At 40.3% G+C, this 24,760-nt stretch overlaps 1 protein-coding gene across 1 annotated transcript in view; it reads right to left on the reverse strand.

The window, feature by feature from the left end:
- The window catches only part of LOC142925535 (annexin A4-like), a 95,551-nt gene that overhangs the window by 54,382 nt on the left and 16,409 nt on the right, over positions 1-24,760 (reverse strand). Inside the window, exons 5-9 of the mRNA XM_076068416.1 lie at positions 9,229-9,285; positions 7,787-7,880; positions 4,943-5,038; positions 3,928-3,986; positions 3,431-3,553 (exon numbers count right to left, since the gene is read on the reverse strand). Coding sequence (XP_075924531.1) covers positions 3,431-3,553; positions 3,928-3,986; positions 4,943-5,038; positions 7,787-7,880; positions 9,229-9,285 — 429 coding nt within the window. The remainder of the gene's footprint in view (positions 1-3,430; positions 3,554-3,927; positions 3,987-4,942; positions 5,039-7,786; positions 7,881-9,228; positions 9,286-24,760) is intronic.

Consider the following 24,760-nt stretch of genomic DNA (forward strand, 5'->3'; position numbering starts at 1 on the left):
CTATGGTGCAGTGTTGAGTCTATGGTGCAGTGTTGAGTCTATGGTGCAGTGTTGAGTCTTTGGTGCAGTGTTGAGTCTATGGTGCAGTGTTGAGTCTATGGTGCAGTGTTGAGTCTATGGGCAGTGTTGAGTCTATGGTGCAGTGTTGAGGCCATGGTGCAGTGTTGAGTCTCGGTGCAGTGTTGAGTCTATGGTGCAGTGTTGAGTCTATGGTGCAGTGTTGAGTCTCTGTGCAGTGTTGAGTCTATGGGCAGTGTTGAGTCTATGGTGCAGTGTTGAGTCTCTGTGCAGTGTTGAGTCTATGGGCAGTGTTGAGTCTATGGTGCAGTGTTGAGTCTATGGTGCAGTGTTGAGTCTATGGTGCAGTGTTGAGTCTATGGTGCAGTGTTGAGTCTATGGTGCAGTGCTGAGTCTATGGTGCAGTGTAGAGTCTATGGTTCAGTGTTGAGGCCATGGTGCAGTGTTGAGTCTATGGTGCAGTGTTGAGTCTATGGTGCAGTTTTGAGGCCATGGTGCAGTGTTGAGTCTATGGGGTAGTGTTAAGTCTATTGTGCAGTGTTGAGTCTATGGTGCAGTGTTGAGTCTATGGGCAGTGTTGAGTCTATGGTGCAGTGTTGAGGCCATTGTGCAGTGCTGAGTCTATGGCGTTAGTGTTGAGTCTATGGTGCAGTGTTGAGTCTATGGTGCAGTGTTGAGGCCATGGTGCAGTGTTGAGTCTCGGTGCAGTGTTGAGTCTATGGTGCAGTGTTGAGTCTATGGTGCAGTGCTGAGTCTATGGTGCAGTGTAGAGTCTATGGTTCAGTGTTGAGGCCATGGTGCAGTGTTGAGTCTATGGTGCAGTGTTGAGTCTATGGTGCAGTTTTGAGGCCATGGTGCAGTGTTGAGTCTATGGGGTAGTGTTAAGTCTATTGTGCAGTGTTGAGTCTATGGTGCAGTGTTGAGTCTATGGGCAGTGTTGAGTCTATGGTGCAGTGTTGAGGCCATTGTGCAGTGCTGAGTCTATGGCGTTAGTGTTGAGTCTATGGTGCAGTGTTGAGTCTATGGTGCAGTGTTGAGGCCATGGTGCAGTGTTGAGTCTATGGGTAGTGTTGAGTCTATGGTGCAGTGTTGAGTCTATGGGCAATGTTGAGTCTATGGACAGTGTTGAGTCTCTGTGCAGTGTTGAGTCTATGGGCAGTGTTGAGTCTATGGTGCAGTGTTGAGTCTATGGTGCAGTGTTGAGTCTATGGTGCAGTGTTGAGTCTATCGTGCAGTCTTGAGTCTATGGGCAGTGTTGAGTCTATGGTGCAGTGTTGAGTCTCTGTGCAGTGTTGAGTCTATGGCACAGTGTTGAGTCTATGGGCAGTGTTGAGTCTATGGTGAAGTGTTGAGTCTATGGTGCGGTGTTGAGTCTATGGTGCAGTGTTGAGTCTATGGGCAGTGTTGAGACTATGCGCAGTGTTGAGTCTATGGGCAGTGTTGAGTCTATGGTGCAGTGTTGAGTCTATGGTGCAGTGTTGAGTCTATCGTGCAGTCTTGAGTCTATGGGCAGTGTTGAGTCTATGGTGCAGTGTTGAGTCTATGGGCAGTGAGTATATGGGTTTTGTTGAGTCTATGGGCAGTGTTGAGTCTATGGACAGTGTTGAGTCTATAGTGCAGTGTTGAGTCTATGGTGCAGTGTTGAGTCTATGGTGCAGTGTTCGAGTCTATGGTGCAGTGTTGAGTCTATGGTGCAGTGTTGAGCCTATGGTGCAGTGTTGAGTCTATGGTGCAGTGTTGAGTTTATGGTGCATTGTTGAGTCTATGGTGCAGTGTTGAGTCTTTGGTGCAGTGTTGAGTCTATGGTGCAGTGTTGAGTCTATGGGCAGTGTTGAGTCTATGGTGCAGTGTTGAGGCCATGGTGCAGTGTTGAGTCTCTGTGCAGTGTTGAGTCTATGGCGCAGTGTTGAGTCTATGGGCAGTGTTGAGTCTATGGTGAAGTGTTGAGTCTATGGTGCGGTGTTGAGTCTATGGTGCAGTGTTGAGTCTATGGGCAGTGTTGAGTCTATGGGCAGTGTTGAGTCTATGGGCAGTGTTGAGTCTATGGTGCAGTGTTCAGTCTATGGTGCAGTGTTGAGTCTATCATGCAGTCTTGAGTCTATGGGCAGTGTTGAGTCTATGGTGCAGTGCTGAGTCTATGGGCAGTGAGTATATGGGTTTTGTTGAGTCTATGGGCAGTGTTGAGTCTATGGACAGTGTTGAGTCTATAGTGCAGGGTTGAGTCTATAGTGCAGTGTTGAGTCTATGGTGCAGTGTTCGAGTCTATGGTGCAGTGTTGAGTCTATGGTGCAGTGTTGAGCCTATGGTGCAGTGTTGAGTCTATGGTGCAGTGTTGAGTCTATGGTGCAGTGTTGAGTCTTTGGTGCAGTGTTGAGTCTATGGTGCAGTGTTGAGTCTATGGTGCAGTGTTGAGTCTATGGGCAGTGTTGAGTCTATGGTGCAGTGTTGAGGCCATGGTGCAGTGTTGAGTCTCGGTGCAGTGTTGAGTCTATGGTGCAGTGTTGAGTCTATGGTGCAGTGTTGAGTCTCTGTGCAGTGTTGAGTCTATGGGCAGTGTTGAGTCTATGGTGCAGTGTTGAGTCTCTGTGCAGTGTTGAGTCTATGGGCAGTGTTGAGTCTATGGTGCAGTGTTGAGTCTATGGTGCAGTGTTGAGTCTATGGTGCAGTGTTGAGTCTATGGTGCAGTGTTGAGTCTATGGTGCAGTGCTGAGTCTATGGTGCAGTGTAGAGTCTATGGTTCAGTGTTGAGGCCATGGTGCAGTGTTGAGTCTATGGTGCAGTGTTGAGTCTATGGTGCAGTTTTGAGGCCATGGTGCAGTGTTGAGTCTATGGGGTAGTGTTAAGTCTATTGTGCAGTGTTGAGTCTATGGTGCAGTGTTGAGTCTATGGGCAGTGTTGAGTCTATGGTGCAGTGTTGAGGCCATTGTGCAGTGCTGAGTCTATGGCGTTAGTGTTGAGTCTATGGTGCAGTGTTGAGTCTATGGTGCAGTGTTGAGGCCATGGTGCAGTGTTGAGTCTCGGTGCAGTGTTGAGTCTATGGTGCAGTGTTGAGTCTATGGTGCAGTGCTGAGTCTATGGTGCAGTGTAGAGTCTATGGTTCAGTGTTGAGGCCATGGTGCAGTGTTGAGTCTATGGTGCAGTGTTGAGTCTATGGTGCAGTTTTGAGGCCATGGTGCAGTGTTGAGTCTATGGGGTAGTGTTAAGTCTATTGTGCAGTGTTGAGTCTATGGTGCAGTGTTGAGTCTATGGGCAGTGTTGAGTCTATGGTGCAGTGTTGAGGCCATTGTGCAGTGCTGAGTCTATGGCGTTAGTGTTGAGTCTATGGTGCAGTGTTGAGTCTATGGTGCAGTGTTGAGGCCATGGTGCAGTGTTGAGGCCATGGTGCAGTGTGACGTTGGGGGATGGCGCTGACCGTGATGGCGGAGTGCAGGGAGACTCCGGTCTGGTGGAGGAACTCCGAGCGGATGTCCAGGAGGTCGAGCTCGCAGCGCGATACCACGATGCGCGTCAGCGTCACGTCGTCCAGAGTCAACGCCTGGGGTGAGGACAATGAGGGGTGGCGGTGGGGCAGCGGTCAGCGCATCGCCGCCGCGCTACGAACCTGGCGACCCGGAGTTCGACCCCCCCGCTCACGGCCGCCACCACGAACACCGGTGATGAGGATCTCAATCGGTCCTGGGGCCTCCACCAGGCCCACTCGACCTCAAAACTATCACCACCATCATCGTCGTCACCGCAATCGACATCACCATCATCACCGACATCACCATGATCACCAACATCACCGACATCACCATCATCACCAACATCACCGACATCACCATCATCACCAACATCACTACTGTCACCGACTGGTATTGGCCACTCAACCCCGAGCTACCAGGGGAGCTTTGTCTGTGTGTGCCTCACCGTGAGGGCCTTGTTCAGGCGCTTGGCAAAATACCCGGGCTTGTTGCGAATGCACCTCACTGCGAACACAACATCACCACCATCGCCACCATCAACATCACCACCATCATCATTACCATCACCACCATCATCAACATTATGAATATCATCATCAGCGTCAACATCACCATCGTCATAATTAATATCATCATAATCAACATCACTATCAACATCACCACCATAACATCAACGCCATCATCACCATCACCAGTAGACTTGCCCAAGCGGTGTCAAGATCGGCCTCTGTGGAGGAGGCTCGTGAAGGACGCTGCTACTAGCCAGTTGGAGGCAGTAGCCCTCCAGCAACAACGGAGGGCAGAGGAGCGACGCTCACAACAACGAGCGGAGCGCCGGGCGGCTAAAACGAAGCCAGTTGGCACAGTAGGGGGACACAGGTGGTGTGCATCTGCCAATCATCCCAGTCAGTCAACCCATGGCACTCTGCGTGAGAGTGAGTGTGCGAGTGTGTGCTAAAGTGAGTGTCAGTGGGTGAGCGTGAGTGAATGTTTGCGAGTTTCAGTGAATGTGTGCGAGTTTCAGTGAGTGTGCGAGTGTGTGCTAAAGTGAGTGTCAGTGGGTGAGTGGGTGTGTGTAAGAGTGACTGAATGTGTGCGAGTTTGAGTGAGTGTGTGAGTGTTAGGGAGTGTGAGTGCAGTAGTGTAGCGGTTAGCGCTACGCTGCGCTATGAACCCGGCGACCAGAGTTCGATTCCCGCTCACGGCCAACACCAGTGACGATTATCTGAACCGGTCCCGGGCCTCCCCTAGGTCGACTCAGCCTCAAATGAGTACCTGGTGCAGTGTGTGTAAACATCGCCACTAGGGAGACAAAGGCGGCCGGGTGTGGTGCTGGCCACCCACCCCCCTCGTGTGCCGTGCCGACCTTCGCAGGCGCTGCTGCTCGCTACTGACAGCTCTTGCCCCAACAGTCTGCCCAGGCTGCACGGTGGGGCGGCAGCTTTGTCTTTGTAACTCACCGATGGCGAGGAGGGCGTCCTCGAAGCTGCCCGACGTCTCCCCCTTGATGCTCTCCTCGATGTCTTTCCCCGCGAGCTCCGTGTACGTCTCAAACACTGCGCACCCGCGCACACACAAAGACAAAGCTCCCCTGTGTAGCCCCACTCAGGCTCGCCAGGGCAAGTGCCATCGGCGAGCGGCGCGGACCCCGACCCCCGTGCCGACGCATTTAAGGCTGAGTCGACCTAGAGGAGTTTCAGGACCGGTTCAGATATGGTGGTGGCCACTGACACCAACAAAAAATCCCCCTTAGGTACAGGTACACACATTCACGAACATTCACGAACACACGCGTACAAAGACAAAGATCCCCCGTATAGCATTAACAGACTGTCTGGGCAAGTGCCGTTAGCGAGCACCTATGAAGGCCGACACGGCACACGAGGGGGTGGGGGGCCAGCACCACGCCCGGCCGCCTTTGTCTCCCCAGTGGCAATGTTTACACACCGCACCAGGTACTCATTTGAGACTGAGTCGACCTAGGGGACGCCCACGACCGGTTCAGATAATCGTCACCGGTGTTGGCCGTGAGCAGGAATCGAACCCGGGTCGCCAGGTTCATAGCGCTAGCCGCTAACCGCTACACTACCGCTCCCCACAACACACACACACACGTACACACACACACGCGTACACACACACGCGTACACACACACGCGTACACACACACACGCATGCGTACACACACACGTACACACACACGTACACACACACGCGTACACACATACACACGTACACACACACACACGCGTACACACACACACGTACACACACACACGTACACACACACACGTACACACCCACACGCGTACACCCACACGCGTACACACACACGCGTACACACACACACGCGTACACACACACACACGTACACACACACACGTACACACACACACACGTACACACACACACGTACACACACACACACGTACACACACACACGTACACACACACACGTACACACACACGTACACACACACACACGTACACACACACACACGTACACACACACACACGTACACGCACACACACACGTGTACACACACACACGTACACACACACACACGTACACACGTACACACACACGCACACACACACGTGTACACACACACACGTACACACACACACACGTACACACACGTACACACACACGCACACACACACACGTGTACACACACACACGCGTGCGTACACGGCAGTGCCATTGTGGAGGCTCGCGGGTTGACTCTGGCGCCACCCTGCTTAATGCTGTGCGTGTGCGCGTGTGTGTGTGCGTGTGTGTGTGCGTGTGTGTGTGCGTGTGTGCGTGTGCGCGTGTGTGTGTGTGTGTGCGTACGTGTGCGCGTGTGTGTGTACGTGTGTGCGCGTGTGTGCGTGTGCGCGTGTGTACTTTATCGGACCGTGACGAAGGACAGTTGCCTGCCATTACGGTCTGAATTTGGGCAAATTCGACAAATCACTCAGTCGAGCTAAACCAGGAGACAACGACGTCATCCCCCCCCCCTCCTACTGACGGGCGCCACGGTGGCTATGAGATGTTAACTGCCTCGCCTGGTACGCAGGAGGTCTTGGGTTCGATCACGACCCCGATGCCTCCTGCTGTATTTTTGGAGTCTGCGTCTCTCTCTCATCATCATCATCACGGTGGCTGAGATGTTAACTACCTCGCCTGGTATGCAGGAGGTCGTGGGTTCGATCCCGACCCCGATGCCTCCTGCTGCTGCTGCTGTATATTTCGGTGTTTTCTCTCCTCGTGTGGCGGCGTGGATTCTTCTCCGGGTCCTCCGGTTTTTAGAATCAACGTCAACACGTTCAGAATAATTCGATGATTTGGCTGCTGCTGTGCATTGCCACGTGATGATGACGATGATGATGATAAGCCCACTGCGTTGGGCTATCATTTGTGGCCTGGTCGCTTCTGAAAAAGAATCGACCATAGGTCAGTGGGCCTTGCCTGGTGAAATAAAAATGTTTTTATATTCTTGGTTCTTTCGGTAAAGTCACTACGTAGAAGGGAAACAATCAGCAAAAAAAAGTGTCACGTTGACAAAAGACAATTAATTCGCTACTTTAGCCCACCGGTGTGTTGAGTGAATCCACAACATTTACAGTTTAAGTACGACGTTCCGCTGGTAATTACATCCAGCATCATCGGGCAATTCGCCAGAATGGTGAAGCCCTCTCTTGCTCTCGGTCTTAAATAGAGCAGCAGGGTGACGTCATCATTTAACTCATTTCAGGTGCAGTGACTTGAGGCGGAGGGGGGAGTATTGCAGTAAACTACAAGGCAGCTAAAGGTATAGGAATAGGTTTTACCCTTTTAACTGGCACAAAAACTTACACCTTTATTCAAGGCATCATGTTTGTAATAACCACAACACAAGCAGTCAAAATGCAAACAAAAAGACAACTCTGATAATAATATTGGCACTGTCCTTGAATTTGATTCGTCCACGCCCGAGACGGCTTTCTTTAGAGCCTAGTCTCCATTGGTGTTGGACCAGAAGACGCCAAAAGGCGTGCCAGTTAAAAGGGTAAAACCTATTCCTATATCTTGTTACTGGCAAAGGAGGTCTCATAATGTAAAAGGCAGCTAAAGTTTAACTTGGAAGGATAGCAACTGGAGTTCACAACCAGATGAGCTTTATAGCTCATCGGATTTCTCCAGCATGAGTAACTATTGCGATTCTGATAAGTGAACTTCTGAGGGAGGTGTGGTGCAGGCTGCTTTGCCTGACGCCTTCACAGCTGATTGGAACTCTGCTATCTCCCCTCCCCCCTCTCTCCCCGCACTCTCCTCTCACCTCTGCGGAGGTGAGAGTAGCTGCGGGAACACAGCACGGAGAGAAACGTGGACTCATCGGTACCCAGGGACTCCTCGCCAGCCTCGAACAGAGCCTGCGTCAACATCACCACCACCACCACCGTCAACATCACCACCATCATCACCGTCAACATCACCACCATCATCACCGTCAACATCACCACCACCACCACCGTCAACATCACCACCATCACCACCGTCAACATCACCACCACCACCGTCAACATCACCACCACCACCGTCAACATCACCACCACCACCACCGTCAACATCACCACCACCACCACCACCGCCAACATCACCACCATCACCACCGCCAACATCACCACCATCACCACCGTCAACATCACCACCACCACCGTCAACATCAACACCACCACCAACATCATCACATCCACCGTCATCATCACCACCACCAACGTCACCATCACCACCACCAACGTCACCATCACCACAATCACCACCACCGTCAACATCATCACCACCACCACCATGAGCATTACCACCACCACCGTCAACATCATCACCACCACCACCACCGTCACCACCACCACCACCGTGAGCATCACCACCACCACCGTCAACATCATCACCACCACCGTCATCATCACTACCACCACCACCAACATCATCACATCCACCGTCATCATCACCACCACCAACGTCACCACCACCACCGTCAACATCACCACCACCACCACCGTCATCATCACCACCACCACCGTCAACATCACCACCACCACCACCACCGTCAACATCACCACCACTGTCAACATCACCACCACCACCGTCAACATCATCATCACCACCACCACCGTCAGCATCACCACCACCACCGTCAACATCATCACCACCACCGTCATCATCACTACCACCACCATCAACATCATCACATCCACCGTCATCATCACCACCACCAACGTCACCATCACCACCATCATCACCACCACCACCGTCATCATCACCACCACCACCACCACCGTCAACATCACCACCACTGTCAACATCACCACCACCAACATCAACACAACCACCACCAACATCAACATCACCACCACCGTCAACATCAACATCACCACTACCACCACCGTCAACATCACCACCACCACCATCAACATCACCACCACCGCCACCATCAACATCACCACTACCACCACCGTCAACATCACCACCACTGTCAACATCACCACCACCAACATCAACATCACCACCACCGTCAACATCACCACCACCGCCACCATCAACATCACCACTACCACCACCGTCAACATCACCACCACTACCGTCAACATCATCACCACCACTGTCAACATCATCACCACCATCAACATCATCGTCATCATCATCGTCACCATCACCATTGTCAAACATCATCACTACCACCACCACCATCGTCAACATCGCCACCACCATCGCCACCACCTGTGCGTCCTCCATCACCACTTGTTCATCCACGTAGGGGCTCTCATCCCGGTTTCCCTACACAGGCACACACGCACACAAAGACAAAGGTCACCCGTGTAGCCCACACATGGTGTCGGGGCAAGTGCTGCTAGCGAGTAGCAGCTACTCACGCCGGCAGGGCGCGCCTACAAAAGTGCGTGGCGTGACCAGCACCACGCCCGGCCGCCTTTGTCTCCCCAGTGCAGAAAATCGTCGCTGGTGTTGGTGGCGGTGAGCGGGAATCGAAGTCGGGTCGCCGGGTTCGTAGCGCAGCGCTGACCGCTGCACCACGACTCCCCACGCAGTGACACGTGCATACATGCACTATACATACACTATACATACACTATACACACACTATACATACACTATACATACACTATACACACACTATACATACACTATACACACACTATACATACACTATACACACACTACACATACACTATACATACACTATACACACACTATACACACACTATACATACACTATACACTATACATACACTATACATACACTACACATACACTATACATACACTATACATACACTATACATGCACTATACATACACTATACATACACTATACATGCACTACACATACACTATACATACACTACACATACACTATACATACACTATACACACACTATACATACACTATACATACACTATACACTATACACTACACATACACTATACATACACTACACATGCACTATACACTATACACACACTATACATACACTATACACTACACATACACTATACATGCACCACACATACACTATACATACACTATACATACACTATACACTATACACTACACATACACTATACATGCACTACACATACACTATACATACACTACACATACACTATACATACACTATACATACACTACACATACACTATACATACACTATACACTACACATACACTACACATACACTATACATACACTATACATGCACTATACACTATACATACACTATACATGCACTACACATACACTATACATACACTACACATACACTATACATACACTACACATACACTATACATACACTATACACACACTACACATACACTATACATACACTATACATACACTATACATACACTATACATGCACTACACATACACTATACATACACTACACATACACTATACATACACTATACATGCACTATACACACACTACACATAGACTATACACATACACTATACATACACTATACACACACTACACATACACTATACATGCACTATACACTATACATACACTATACATGCACTACACATACACTATACATACACTACACATACACTATACATACACTATACATGCACTACACATACACTATACATACACTACACATACACTATACATACACTATACATGCACTATACACACACTACACATAGACTATACACATACACTATACATACACTACACATACACTATACACATACACTACACATGCACTATACATACACTATACATGCACTATACAAACACTATACATACACTATACATGCACTATACACTATACATACACTATACATACACTACACATACACTATACACACACTACACATACACTACACATACACTATACATACACTACACATACACTATACATACACTACACATACACTATACATACACTACACATACACTATACATACACTATATATAAACTATACATACACTATACATGCACTATACAAACACTATACATACACTATACATGCACTATACACTATACATACACTATACATACACTACACATACACTATACACACACTACACATACACTATACATACACTATACATGCACTACACATACACTATACATACACTACACATACACTATACATGCACTATACACTATACATGCACTATACATACACTATACATACACTACACATACACTATACATACACTATACATGCACTATACATACCCTATACATGCACTACACATACACTATACATGCACTATACATACACTATACATACACTACATATACACTATACATACACTATACATACACTACACATACACTATACATACACTATACATGCACTATACATACACTATACATGCACTATACATGCACTATACATACACTATACACACACTACACATACACTATACATGCACTATACACACACTATACATGCACTATACATACACTATACATACACTATACATACACTACACACACACTACACATACACTATACATGCACTATACATACACTATACATACACTATACATACACTATACACTATACATACACTATACATACACTATACACACACTATACATACACTATACACTATACACACACTATACATACACTATACATACACTATACATACACTATACATAAACTACACATACACTACACATACACTATACATACACTACACATACACTATACATGCACTACACATACACTATACATACACTATACACACACTACACATACACTATACATACACTACACATACACTATACATACACTATACATACACTATACATACACTACACATACACTATACATACACTACACATACACTATACATACACTATACACATACACTAACACATACACTATACACTATACATACACTATACATACACTATACACACACTATACACATACACTATACATGCACTACACATACACTATACATACACTACACATACACTATACATACACTATACACACACTAAACACATACACTATACATGCACCACACGTACACTATACATGCACCACACATACACTATACACACACTATACATACACTATACATACACTACACATACACTATACACACACTACACATACACTATACACATACACTATACATACACTACACATACACTATACACATACACTAAACATACACTATACACATACACTACACATACACTACACATGCACTATACACACACTATACACACACTATACATACACTATACACTATACATACACTATACATACACTATACATACACTACACATACACTATACATACACTATACACATACTATACATACACTATACACTATACATACACTATACACTATACATACACTATACATACACTACACATACACTATACATACACTATACATGCACTATACATACACTATACATACACTACACATACACTACACATGCACTATACATACACTATACATACACTATACATACACTACACATACACTATACATGCACTATACATGCACTATACATACACTATACATACACTATACATACACTATACATGCATTATACATGCACTATACATACACTATACACACACTATACACACACTATACACACACTATACATACACTATACATACACTATACATACACTATACATGCACTATACATACACTACACATACACTACACATGCACTATACATACACTATACATACACTATATATACACTACACATACACTATACATGCACTATACATGCACTATACATACACTATACATACACTATACATACACTATACATGCATTATACATGCACTATACATACACTATACACACACTATACACACACTATACACACACTACACATACACTATACATACACTATACATACACTACACATACACTATACATGCACTATACACACTATACATACACTATACATACACTGTACATACACTATACATACACTACACATACACTATACATGCACTATACACACACTATACATACACTATACATGCACTATACATACACTATACATGCACTATACATACACTACAAATACACTATACATGCACTATACATGCATTATACACACACTATACACACACTACACATACACTATACACACACTATACACACACTATACATACACTGTACATACACTATACACACACTATACACACACTGTACACACACTATACACACACTATACACACACTATACACACACTATACACACACTATACACTATACACACACTATACATACACTATACATACACTACACATACACTACACATACACTGTACATACACTATACATGCACTATACATACAGTATACATACACTACACATGCACTATACATACACTACACATGCACTATACATGCACTATACATACACTATACATACACTGTACATACAATATACATACACTGTACATACACTATACATACACTATACATGCACTACACATACACTATACATGCACTACACATACACTATACATACACTATACATACACTGTACATACACTATACATACACTATACACACACTATACATACACTATACACACACTATACATACACTATACACACACTATACATACACTATACACACACTATACACACACTATACACACACTATTCATACACTATGTATGCACTATACATGCACTACACATACACTACACATACACTATACACACACTATACATACACTATACACACACTATACATACACTATACATACACTATACACACACTATACACACACTATACACGCACTATACATGCACTATACATGCACTATACATACACTATAGATACACTGTACATGCACTATACATGCACTATACATGCACTATACATACACTACACATGCACTATACATGCACTATACATACACTATACATACACTGTACATACAATATACATACACTGTACATACACTATACATACACTATACATGCACTACACATACACTATACATACACTATACATACACTGTACATACACTATACATACACTATACACACACTATACATACACTATACACACACTATACATACACTATACACACACTATACATACACTATACACACACTATACACACACTATACACACACTATACACACACTATTCATACACTATACATGCACTACACATACACTACACATACACTATACACACACTATACATACACTATACACACACTATACATACACTATACATACACTATACACACACTATACACACACTATACACGCACTATACATGCACTATACATGCACTATACATACACTATAGATACACTGTACATGCACTATACATGCACTATACATGCACTATACATACACTATACATGCACTATACATACACTACACATACACTATACATACACTATACACACACTACACATACACTGTACATGCACTGTAATGCACTATACATGCACTGTACATGCACTGTACATGCACTATACATACACTATACATGCACTATACATACACTATACACACCACTATACACACACTATACACACACTATACATACACTATACATACACTATACATGCACTATACACACTATACATACACTATACACACACTATACATACACTATACACACACTATACATACACTATACATGCACTACACATACACTATACATACACTATACATGCACTATACACACACTATACATACACTATACATGCACTATACACACACTATACATACACTATACACACACTATACATACACTATACACACACTATACATGCACTATACACACACTATACATACACTATACATACACTATACACGCACTATACACACACTATACACACACTATACATACACTATACATGCACTATACATGCACTACACATACAGTACACATGCACTATACATGCACTACACATACACTACACATGCACTATACATGCACTATACATGCACTACACATACACTATACACTACACATGCACTATACACACACTGTACATACACTATACATACACTATACATGCACTATACACGCACTATACATACACTATACATACACTATACATGCATTATACACATACTATACATACACTATACATACACTATACACACACACTATACATACACTATACATGCACTACACATACACTATACATGCACTATACACACACTATACATACACTATACATGCACTATACATACACTATAAATACACTATACACACTATACACACACTATACACACACTACACATACACTATACATACACTATGTATGTACTATACATACACTATACATGCACTATACATACACTATACTTGCACTATACATACACTATACATACACTATACATACACTACACATACACTATACATACACTATACATACACTATACATACACTACACATACACTACACATACACTATACATGCACTATACATGCACTATACATACACTATACATACACTACACATACACTATACATACACTATACATACACTATACATACACTATACACACTATACATACACTATACATACACTATACAAACACTATATATACACTATACATACACTATACATACACTATACATGCACTACACATGCACTATGTATGCACTACACATACACTATACACACACTATAAATACACTATACATGCACTAAACATACACTATACACACACTATACACGCACTATACACGCACTATACATGCACTATACATACACTATACATACACTACACATACACTATACATACACTATACATACACTACACATACACTATACATACACTATACATGCACCACACATACACTACACATACACTATACATGCATTATACACATACTATACATACACTATACATACACTATACACACACTATACATACACTATACATGCACTACACATACACTATACATGCACTATACACACACTATACATACACTATACATACACTATACATGCACTATACATACACTATAAATACACTATACACACACTATACACACACTATACACACACTACACATACACTATACATACACTATGTATGTACTATACATACTCTATACATGCACTATACATACACTATACATGCACTATACATGCACTATACATACACTATACATACACTATACATACACTATACATACACTACACATACACTACACATACACCATACATACACTATACATACACTATACAAACACTATACATACACTATACATACACTACACATACACTACACATACACTATACATACACTATACATGCACTATACATACACTATACATACACTATACATACACTATACATACACTACACATACACTATACATACACTATACATACACTATACACACACTATACACACACTATACATACACTATACAAACACTATACATACACTATACATACACTATACATACACTATACATGCACTACACATGCACTATACATACACTATACATACACTATACATGCACTATACATACACTATACATACACTATAAATATACTATACATGCACTATACATACACTATACACACACTATACACGCACTATACATGCACTATACATACACTATACATACACTACACATACACTATACATACACTATACATGCATCACACATACACTACACATACACTATACATACACTATACATACACTATACATACACTGCACAGACACTACACATACACTATACATACACTACACATACACTATACATACACTACACATACACTATACATACACTATACACACACTACACATACACTATACATACACTATACATACACTATACATGCACTACACATACACTATACATACACTACACATACACTATACATACACTATACATGCACTATACACACACTACACATAGACTATACACATACACTATACATACACTATACACACACTACACATACACTATACATGCACTATACACTATACATACACTATACATGCACTACACATACACTATACATACACTACACATACACTATACATACACTATACATGCACTACACATACACTATACATACACTACACATACACTATACATACACTATACATGCACTATACACACACTACACATAGACTATACACATACACTATACATACACTACACATACACTATACACATACACTACACATGCACTATACATACACTATACATGCACTATACAAACACTATACATACACTATACATGCACTATACACTATACATACACTATACATACACTACACATACACTATACACACACTACACATACACTACACATACACTATACATACACTACACATACACTATACATACACTACACATACACTATACATACACTACACATACACTATACATACACTATATATAAACTATACATACACTATACATGCACTATACAAACACTATACATACACTATACATGCACTATACACTATACATACACTATACATACACTACACATACACTATACACACACTACACATACACTATACATACACTATACATGCACTACACATACACTATACATACACTACACATACACTATACATGCACTATACACCATACATGCACTATACATACACTATACATACACTACACATACACTATACATACACTATACATGCACTATACATACCCTATACATGCACTACACATACACTATACATGCACTATACATACACTATACATACACTACACATACACTATACATACACTATACATACACTACACATACACTATACATACACTATACATGCACTATACATACACTATACATGCACTATACATGCACTATACATACACTATACACACACTACACATACACTATACATGCACTATACACACACTATACATGCACTATACATACACTATACATACACTATACATACACTACACACACACTACACACACACTACACATACACTATACATGCACTATACATACACTATACATACACTATACATACACTATACACTATACATACACTATACATACACTATACATACACTATACACACACTATACATACACTATACACTATACACACACTATACATACACTATACACTATACATACACTATACATACACTATACATACACTATACATAAACTACACATACACTACACATACACTATACATACACTACACATACACTATACATGCACTACACATACACTATACATACACTATACACACACTACACATACACTATACATCCACTACACATACACTATACATACACTATACACTATACATACACTATACATACACTACACATACACTATACATACACTACACATACACTATACATACACTATACACATACACTAACACATACACTATACATACACTATACATACACTATACATACACTATACATACACTATACACACACTATACACATACACTATACATGCACTACACATACACTATACATACACTACACATACACTACACATACACTATACATACACTATACACACACTAAACACATACACTATACATGCACCACACATACACTATACATGCACCACACATACACTATACACACACTATACATACACTATACATACACTACACATACACTATACACACACTACACATACACTATACACATACACTATACATACACTACACATACACTAAACATACACTATACACATACACTACACATACACTACACATGCACTATACACACACTATACACACACTATACATACACTATACACTATACATACACTATACATACACTATACATACACTACACATACACTATACATACACTATACACACACTATACATACACTATACACTATACATACACTATACACTATACATACACTATACATACACTACACATACACTATACATACACTATACATGCACTATACATACACTATACATACACTACACATACACTACACATGCACTATACATACACTATACATACACTATACATACACTACACATACACTATACATGCACTATACATGCACTATACATACACTATACATACACTATACATACACTATACATGCATTATACATGCACTATACATACACTATACACACACTATACACACACTATACATACACTATACATACACTATACATACACTATACATACACTATACATGCACTATACATACACTACACATACACTACACATGCACTATACATACACTATACATACACTATACATACACTACACATACACTATACATGCACTATACATGCACTATACATACACTATACATACACTATACATACACTATACATGCATTATACATGCACTATACATACACTATACACACACTATACACACACTATACACACACTACACATACACTATACATACACTACACATACACTATACATGCACTATACACACTATACATACACTATACATACACTGTACATACACTATACATACACTACACATACACTATACATGCACTATACACACACTATACATACACTATACATGCACTATACATACACTATACATGCACTATACATACACTACAAATACACTATACATGCACTATACATGCATTATACACACACTATACACACACTACACATACACTATACACACACTATACATACACTATACATACACTGTACATACACTATACATACACTATACACACACTGTACACACACTATACATACACTATACACACACTATACACACACTATACACACACTATACACTATACACACACTATACATACACTATACATACACTACACATACACTACACATACACTGTACATACACTATACATGCACTATACATACAGTATACATACACTACACATGCACTATACATACACTACACATGCACTATACATGCACTATACATACACTATACATACACTGTACATACAATATACATACACTGTACATACACTATACATACACTATACATGCACTACACATACACTATACATACACTATACATACACTGTACATACACTATACATACACTATACACACACTATACATACACTATACATACACTATACACACACTATACATACACTATACACACACTATACATACACTATACACACACTATACACACACTATACACACACTATACACACACTATTCATACACTATGTATGCACTATACATGCACTACACATACACTACACATACACTATACACACACTATACATACACTATACACACACTATACATACACTATACATACACTATACACACACTATACACACACTATACACGCACTATACATGCACTATACATGCACTATACATACACTATAGATACACTGTACATGCACTATACATGCACTATACATGCACTATACATGCACTATACATACACTACACATACACTATACATACACTATACACACACTACACATACACTGTACATGCACTGTAATGCACTATACATGCACTGTACATGCACTGTACATGCACTATACATACACTATACATGCACTATACATACACTATACACACCACTATACACACACTATACACACACTACACATACACTACACATACACTACACATACACACACTATACATACACTATACATACACTATACATGCACTATACACACTATACATACACTATACACACACTATACATACACTATACACACACTATACATACACTATACATGCACTACACATACACTATACATACACTATACATGCACTATACACACACTATACATACACTATACATGCACTATACACACACTATACATACACTATACACACACTATACATACACTATACACACTATACATGCACTATACACACACTATACATACACTATACATACACTATACACGCACTATACACACACTATACACACACTATACATACACTATACATGCACTATACATGCACTACACATACAGTACACATGCACTATACATGCACTACACATACACTACACATGCACTATACATGCACTATACATGCACTACACATACACTATACACTACACATGCACTATACACACACTGTACATACACTATACATACACTATACATGCACTATACACGCACTATACATACACTATACATACACTATACATGCATTATACACATACTATACATACACTATACATACACTATACACACACTATACATACACTATACATGCACTACACATACACTATACATGCACTATACACACACTATACATACACTATACATGCACTATACATACACTATAAATACACTATACACACTATACACACACTATACACACACTACACATACACTATACATACACTATGTATGTACTATACATACACTATACATGCACTATACATACACTATACTTGCACTATACATACACTATACATACACTATACATACACTACACATACACCATACGTACACTATACATACACTATACATACACTATACATACACTACACATACACTACACATACACTATACATACACTATACATGCACTATACATACACTATACATACACTATACATACACTACACATACACTATACATACACTATACATACACTATACATACACTATACACACTATACATACACTATACATACACTATACAAACACTATATATACACTATACATACACTATACATACACTATACATGCACTACACATGCACTATGTATGCACTACACATACACTATACACACACTATAAATACACTATACATGCACTATACATACACTATACACACACTATACACGCACTATACACGCACTATACATGCACTATACATACACTATACATACACTACACATACACTATACATACACTATACATACACTACACATACACTATACATACACTATACATGCACCACACATACACTATACATACACTATACATACACTATACATGCATTATACACATACTATACATACACTATACATACACTATACACACACTATACATACACTATACATGCACTACACATACACTATACATGCACTATACACACACTATACATACACTATACATACACTATACATGCACTATACATACACTATAAATACACTATACACACACTATACACACACTATACACACACTACACATACACTATACATACACTATGTATGTACTATACATACTCTATACATGCACTATACATACACTATACATGCACTATACATGCACTATACATACACTATACATACACTATACATACACTACACATACACTACACATACACCATACATACACTATACAAACACTATACATACACTATACATACACTACACATACACTACACATACACTATACATACACTATACATGCACTATACATACACTATACATACACTATACATACACTACACATACACTATACATACACTATACATACACTATACACACACTATACACACACTATACATACACTATACAAACACTATACATACACTATACATACACTATACATACACTATACATGCACTACACATGCACTATACATACACTATACATACACTATACATGCACTATACATACACTATACATACACTATAAATATACTATACATGCACTATACATACACTATACACACACTATACACGCACTATACATGCACTATACATACACTATACATACACTACACATACACTATACATACACTATACATGCATCACACATACACTACACATACACTATACATACACTATACATACACTATACATACACTGCACAGACACTACACATACAATATACATGCACTACACATACACTATACACACACTATACATACACTATACATACACTACACATACACTGTACATACACTATACATACACTATACACACACTATACACACACTATACACACACTATACATACACTACACATACACTATACACACACTATACATACACTATACATGCACTATACATACACTATACATACACTATACATACACTACACATGCACTACACACACACTACACATACACTATACATGCACTATACATACACTATACACACACTATACATACACTATACATACACTATACATACACTATACATACACTATACACTATACATACACTATACATACACTATACACTATACACACACTATACATACACTATACACTATACATACACTATACATACACTATACATACACTACACATACACTACACATACACTATACATACACTACACATACACTATACATGCACTACACATACACTATACATACACTATACACACACTATACACATACACTATACATGCACCACACATACACTATACACATACACTATACATACACTACACATACACTACACATACACTATACACATACACTACACATGCACTATACACACACTATACACACACTATACATACACTATACACTATACATACACTATACACTATACATACACTACACATACACTATACATACACTATACACACACTATACATACACTATACACTATACATACACTATACACTATACATACACTACACATACACTATACATACACTATACATGCACTATACATACACTATACATACACTACACATGCACTACACATACACTATACATACACTATACATACACTACACATGCACTATACATGCACTATACATGCACTATACATACACTATACATACACTATACATGCATTATACATACACTATACACACACTATACACACACTATACACACACTACACATACACTATACATACACTACACATACACTATACATGCACTATACACACTATACATACACTACACATACACTACACATACACTGTACATACACTATACATGCACTATACATACAGTATACATACACTACACATGCACTATACATACACTACACATGCACTATACATGCACTATACATACACTATACATACACTATACATACACTGTACATACAATATACATACACTGTACATACACTATACATACACTGTACATGCACTACACATACACTATACATACACTATACATACACTGTACATACACTATACATACACTATACACACACTATACATACACTATACATACACTACACATACACTATACACACACTATACATACACTGTAGATACACTATACATACACTATACATACACTATACACACACTATACATACACTATACACACACTATACATACACTATACACACACTATACACACACTATACACACACTATACACACACTATTCATACACTATGTATGCACTATACATGCACTACACATACACTACACATACACTATACACACACTATACATACACTATACACACACTATACATACACTATACACACACTACACACACACTATACACGCACTATACATGCACTATACATACACTATAGATACACTGTACATGCACTATACATGCACTATACATGCACTATACATACACTATACATGCACTATACATACACTACACATACACTATACATACACTATACACACACTATACACACACTACACATACACTGTACATGCACTGTAATGCACTATACATGCACTGTACATGCACTGTACATGCACTATACATACACTATACATGCACTATACATACACTATACACACCACTATACACACACTACACATACACTACACATACACTACACATACACACACTACACATACACTATACATACACTATACACACACTATACATACACTATACATGCACTATACACACACTATACATACACTATACACACACTATACATACACTATACA

This window comes from Petromyzon marinus, chromosome 21 (genome assembly GCF_048934315.1).
Source record: "Petromyzon marinus isolate PM22_M1 ecotype Great Lakes invasive population chromosome 21, UKy_Petmar_22M1.pri1.0, whole genome shotgun sequence".
Taxonomy (NCBI): domain Eukaryota; kingdom Metazoa; phylum Chordata; class Hyperoartia; order Petromyzontiformes; family Petromyzontidae; genus Petromyzon; species Petromyzon marinus.